The sequence below is a fragment of the Dromiciops gliroides genome, chromosome 6 (assembly GCF_019393635.1).
Source record: "Dromiciops gliroides isolate mDroGli1 chromosome 6, mDroGli1.pri, whole genome shotgun sequence".
In the NCBI taxonomy this organism is placed as follows: domain Eukaryota; kingdom Metazoa; phylum Chordata; class Mammalia; order Microbiotheria; family Microbiotheriidae; genus Dromiciops; species Dromiciops gliroides.
The window spans coordinates 246,404,508-246,410,582 of NC_057866.1; the positions used below are offsets into that span (position 1 = coordinate 246,404,508).

The 6,075-nt window shown below is 41.0% G+C and overlaps 1 protein-coding gene across 1 annotated transcript; it reads left to right on the forward strand.

Annotated features, from left to right (window-relative positions):
- Window positions 1-1,716: 1,716 nt before the first annotated feature.
- On the forward strand, window positions 1,717-3,102 carry LOC122732261 (forkhead box protein H1-like). The gene has a single exon (XM_043972347.1). It carries the CDS (start codon window positions 1,717-1,719, stop codon window positions 3,100-3,102), a length of 1,386 nt encoding a protein of 461 aa, XP_043828282.1.
- The last annotated feature ends 2,973 nt before the right edge of the window (window positions 3,103-6,075 follow it).

A 6,075-nucleotide genomic window follows, 5' to 3' on the forward strand; every position in this document is an offset into this window, starting at 1 on the left:
GTCACTTAACCCCAACTGCCTCACTAAAAGAAAAAAAATGCTACAGAGCAAAATATATGTCAAGTTAATAAAGTGCAATGAAACACGCATTGAATTCTGACTTTGCCATAACTTCTTTTCTAAATTTTAAAATTAGTTTAACTACTAGAGCAATGACTCTCTATTTGAAAAAAATTGCCAGAAAAACTGGGAAGCTATTTGCCAGAAGTAGGTTTAGACCAGTATCTTATAATAAATAACACAATTAATCCTAAATGGCTTTTCAACTTATATATAAAATTCACCTTATGAAAAATAATATAAAGAAAATGATGGAATTATCATTCATAACTATGGTTAGGAGAGGAATTTCTGAACCAAACAACTAATGGACAGACAATATAAGGGTAGAATTGTTGTACAGCCATTTTTCAGTATTGTCTGGTTCTTCATAATCCCATTTGGGGTTTCCTTGACAGAGATAGTGGAGTAGTTTACCATTTCTTTTTCCTTCTCATTTTACAGATGAGGAAACTGAGGCAAACAGGGTTAAGTAATTTGATCAGTATCAAATCTGAAGCTAAATTTGAACTCATGTCTTCATGGTTCCAGGCCCAGTTCTCTATTCACTGTGCCACTGTGCCACCTAGCTGTGCTACAAAAATAAGACAGATAATAACATTATAAGAAACTGAACAACTTTTGAATGAACAAAATAAAATAATACAGGATTAGAATCAAAATTGTCTACAAGGAAAAAAAATCCTTTTCCAAAACAGCACTAATAGAGCTCCGATATCCAAGACATACAAGAAATTAACAAAAGCCATTCTCCATTGGACATGTGCTCAAAGGATATGAATAAATAATAACAAGGGTTATGGAAATAAATTTGATTGAATCTTAGAGGACACTTTCCCCAATCCTCTTCATTTTGCAAATGGGAAACTGAGATGAAGAGAAGCTAAAGATATTGTCCAAAGGTCAAATAGGTCAAAATTCTACCTAACAAATAGGTCAAGATTTGAACCCAAATCCTCTTATTCCAAAGTCAGCACTCCTTTCATTCTAGCAAAGTGACTTAAAAGAAAATTAAACACTATTAACAATCTAAGAAAAAAAAGTTACAAATCACTAACAATAAAGTGGAAGTCAGAATAACCTTGAAGATTCTTTTCATAATAAGTAAATTGGAAAGAATGAGAAAATAATCAATATTAGAATTCCTACAGGGGAAAAACACATTGTAAATTCATTGTTGGTGAAACTGTAAGTTGGCCCAACCATTATAAAAACAATATTCAAATAATGATATTTTAAAAATGTACTAAAATGGCCATACCCTTTGATTCTGAGATTGGGCCTATTACTAAACAATCTGTTGAGGTCAAATGCAAGGAAAAGTGTCCAAAACAATAAAGTATGCATTGATTCATTTGGGAGGAGGGTTATTTTAGTAGTAAAAAAATACTGGAATTGGAAAAAGTTTTGATTAGGGAGTGGCTGAAAATGTGATACATGAATGATAGAATATTAGCATTGTGCTAAGTGATAGGGATACAAGGAAGGCAAAATAGAGTTCTTGTTCTCAGGGCATTTATAGTCTAATAGGAGAGAGATCAGGAAAACAACTGTGTACTAACAGGCTATATACAGAGGGAACACAAATACATAAGAGGATAGGGAAAGGCTTCCTGTAGAAGGTAAGATGTTAGCTGGAACTTGAAGAAGCCAGGAATGACAGGAGGCAGGGATGAAGAGGGAGAATGTTTCATGCATGAAAGGCAGCCTATGAAAATGCCCGAAGTAGGGAAATGGTATGTCATTGCTTTTAGATCACAGAATATGCAGAGGGGAATAAGGTGTACGAAAACTAAAAAGGAAGGAACTCCATGCCCAGTGCTGTGTCCTTCCCTTCTACCATGCCCCGAGGGGGATCAAGCCCTGGCCCCCCCACAGCCAGGGCCGGAGCCAGAACCGGAGCCTGAGCCCCCCAAGAAGAAAAGGAAGAAGAAATACCTTCGGCATGACAAGCCTCCCTACACCTACCTGGCCATGATAGCCCTGGTGATCCAGGCTGCCCCGGACCGCAGGCTCAAACTGGCCCAGATCATTCACCAGGTTCAAGCCCTGTTCCCCTTCTTCAAAGATGACTATGAAGGGTGGAAGGATTCTATCCGGCACAACCTCTCCTCCAACCGATGCTTCCACAAGGTGCCCAAGGACCCGGAAAAGCCACAAGCCAAGGGAAATTTTGGGGCAGTAGACGTGAGCCAGATCCCTGTTGAGGCCCTTCGGTTGCAAAACACAGCTGTGGCCCGTCGAGGGGAGAGGGGTGGCCAGGGCAAAGCCTTTGCCAAGGACCTGACACCCTATGTTCTCCATGGTTGGCCCTACCGGCCTCCCAGCCCCAACATGGCCATCGACTCCTTCAGTATTGATTCCTTGCTTGGGGATATTCCAGAAGGGCCCCAGCCTCCACGGCCATCCTCTTCTTCTTCCTCCTCTTCTTCCACTTCAGAGCCAGTGTCCTGGCCCTTGGGTTCCCTGTCCAAGTTACAAGAGGGTTGTTTGGGGGGCCATGGGGCACCTACTTCTCCCCTGTCTTCTTCCTCCTCTCCCGCAGAGGGGGGACTCTGGCCTCTCCGGCCCATTCCCCTCCTGCAGGGTGCCTCCACCCAGGCAGGGCTCTTGGGAACCACAGGGGGGTCTCAGCTCCCTCCTCTTTCATCTGAGCAAGGCTCCTGGCCTCTCCTGCCCCTCCCTGTAATTCAGGGTACCTCAAGCCAGGTGCAGCTATCAGGGGGTACCAGGGTCCCACTTTGGGGACAGCTGCCCACATCATATTCCCCCATATACACCCCAAATGTGGTGATGCCCCTAGCACAGCTCCCACCCCCACCTTGCCCTCAGTGTCTGCCCTCCCCAGGCCCTTCCTACTGGGGGCTAGCACCTAAGACCACAGGTCCCACTGGCTCCCTAGGGGACTTGGATGCTCTCTTTCAGGTGGTGCTACCTAACAAGAACATCTATGATGTGTTGGTTACTCACCCCTTGGACCTGGTATCTCCGAACCCCAGGGGTTCTACTCCAGGTCCTCTACTTACCTGGTACAATATGTGAAGAAGTTGGGCCAGGATCTCTCTCCTATCCATTCCTTGCCTTCTTCCCCAACCTCCACCCCAACTTGAGTCCACATAAGGAAAGCAAAGGAGATAAGGCTTCACCTTGGGGGGGGGGGGTTCCCAAACATCCTTAGACCCAAGTCCCAGGTCTACAATTTCAAACCCCAGTTATTCCCTTCCTTGGGCAACTACCCAATGGCCTGTCATCTTATTACCACCTTTCTAATCAAAGGATTTAAAACCAGAAAAGAAAAAAAAAACACATCAAACTTGAGTCTTTTGAAAGTTTTATTAGAACCACTTCCCTTTTGTGGAATGATACTGCCATGGCTTCCCAGAGGGAGAGAGACAGTGAGGAAGCAACTCACTTTGTAGTTGGATCCTGGTTGGATCCCTGGGGACAGTCCATTTGTCACAGAATCTTAGAACTGGGAAGGACCTTTGAGAGATCACAAGAGTTTAACCCCCTAATTTTGCCTAGAGAGAAAAAAATTCATCCAGGGGAGAGAATAACCGAAGATCATCCAATGAGTTAGAACCAAAACTGTGACCCCCCCATTCCAATTTTTCTGACAGGACCCAAGATTCTTTCCATTATCCCCACCCCCCCAACATCTCCATTATAGCCTTTCCTATCACATTTTCCCTCTCCATCCATCAGGTCCTGTCTATTCTCCAATTTATACTATCTCTGGGCTGAAAGAAGAGACTGGGACTCTGCCTAGGGCCCCTCCCTTGGGCTTGGGGAGGGGAGGAACTAGCACCTTTGTTGTGGGGGGCTGGGAAATGGGATATGAGCTGGTTGCTCCAGAGCCTCGGGGCTTGTGGGGGGGTCAGGGCACACAGGGACAGAGGCAATAAAGGACTGAGACACTTTAAAAAAAAAAAAAGAAAACTAAAAAGATGGTGGGGGGGGAGGCTTTAAAGGCCTTTAAAATCCACAGACAGCATTTTATTTTTGATATTGAAAATAATAGGGAGCCAATGAAATTTACTGAATGAGGGGTGGCCGGATTGTCTGAACTGACTGTCCTAATTTCACAATCCACTCAGTTCTGTCAGCTTCCTAAAGTACAAATGTGATGACTGCATGCCACTATTCAATAAACTCCTTTGTCTCCCTAATACCTTCAGGATCAAATATAAAATTCTCTGAGTGGTGTCCAAGGATCCTCATAATCTGCCCTTTTCTCCACTCTTTACACCTTATACCTACTCACTCCCTTGTATTCTGAGCTCCACTGACACCAATCTCCTTGCTGTTTCTTTCACAGTGTGCTATATCTTCTGGCATTGGGAATTTTTGCTGTCTTTTGCCCATACCTGGAGTTCTCATGCCCCTCTACTTACAGTGAACCAGTGGATAGAAAACTGGACAGAGAATCAGTAAGATCTGACTTCAAATTCTGCCCCAGACACATAACAGTTTTGTCACCTTGAGCAAATCACTTAACCTTTATCTACCCCAGTTTTCTCATCTATAAAATTAGGATAGTAATAACACGTATCCAAGGGTTATTATGAGAATAAAATGAGATAATATTTTAAAAGGCTTTGCAAAGCTTAAAGCACCAAATTATTATTATTATTTACTCTGTTGATTATCTCCTGTTGATATATCTAGTATGTTTTTATGCACACACAAATATATAATATATAATGTTTTTAAATAAATAGAATAATTTAATATAAATGATATTTAGAAATTTGTAATTATATAATGTTTATATATTATATGTATATTTATATAAATTAATATATACATGTATGTATATCCTATTAATATATGATATTTGTATTATGTTTTCCCCATTACACTGTGAGTTCCATCAGACAAGGGATTTGGATTTGCCCTTATTTTTATTGCCAGTTCTTAACATGGTGTCTAGCACAAAGGAGGCGATTAAATTATATTTGTTTGCTTTAGGAAGATCAAATCGACAACTGAATTTTTTTTATGTGTGTGTGTGTTTGTGTGTGTGTAATGTTGCTAAGGAAAAAATCAAATGACTTAGTAATTGACTGAATATAGGGGGAGAGAAGGAAGAGACAGGGAGGGAAGGGAGGGTAAGAGAAAGGGAGGAGGAAAAGGAAGAAGGAGGGAAGGAAGGGAGGAAGGAAGGGAGGAAGGAATGAAGGAAGGAGGGAAGGAAAGAAAGGATAGAAGGAAGGAAGGAAAGAAAGGATAGAAGGAAGGAAGGAAGGAAGGAAGGAAGGAAGGAAGGAAGGAAGGAAGGAAGGAAGGAAGGAAGGACGGACTGGAGGACTGGGAGGATGGTACCCTCTACAGTCATACAAAAGTTAGGAAGAAGAGAGGGGAAATGATATAATAATTTCAATGTTGGACATGTTAAATTTTAAATGGTATGGCATATGCAGTTTAAAATGTTCAATATAAAGTATGAGGTAAAAGCCTAGACCTAAAGAAATAAACCAGTGCTGCAAAAATATATCTGAGAATGTTTTATATAGAAATGATAATTGGATCCATGGGAGTTGAAAAGATTACCAAAAAAAAAAAAAACCCCACCTTAGTAAGTGATCAGGTTATAGCCTTGAGGAACACCCATGATTAGTTGGGGTGACTCAGATGAAGATCTAGCAAAGGATATTAAAATAGTAAAAAAAAAAAAAAAAAAAAAAAAAAAAAAAAAGGTAGGAGAACTAGGAGAAAGCAATGTCAGAAACTAGAACCAGAACCTAGAGAGAAGAGAATTTCAAAGAAAGTGATTCAGTAAAAGGCATAAAGACACCAAAAAGAACAAAGATGAATAAAGGCATTAGTGTTTTCAATTAAGAAATCATTATTATCTTTGGAGAGAATAGTTTTAATTGAATGGAGAGATCAGAAGCCTCTGCAGAAACTTTCAAATTAAGCAGGGAATTATGAAGAGTGAGGAGAAAGGAAATGAACGTGCCAATTGTATATGAACTTTTCAAGGAATTTATTCATGAGAGAATTGATATAGAT

What these genes read in the sequence shown, in the direction of transcription:
- LOC122732261 (XM_043972347.1), top strand. Translation starts at nt 1,717, where the DNA reads ATGACAGGAGGCAGGGATGAAGAGGGAGAATGTTTCATGCATGAAAGG.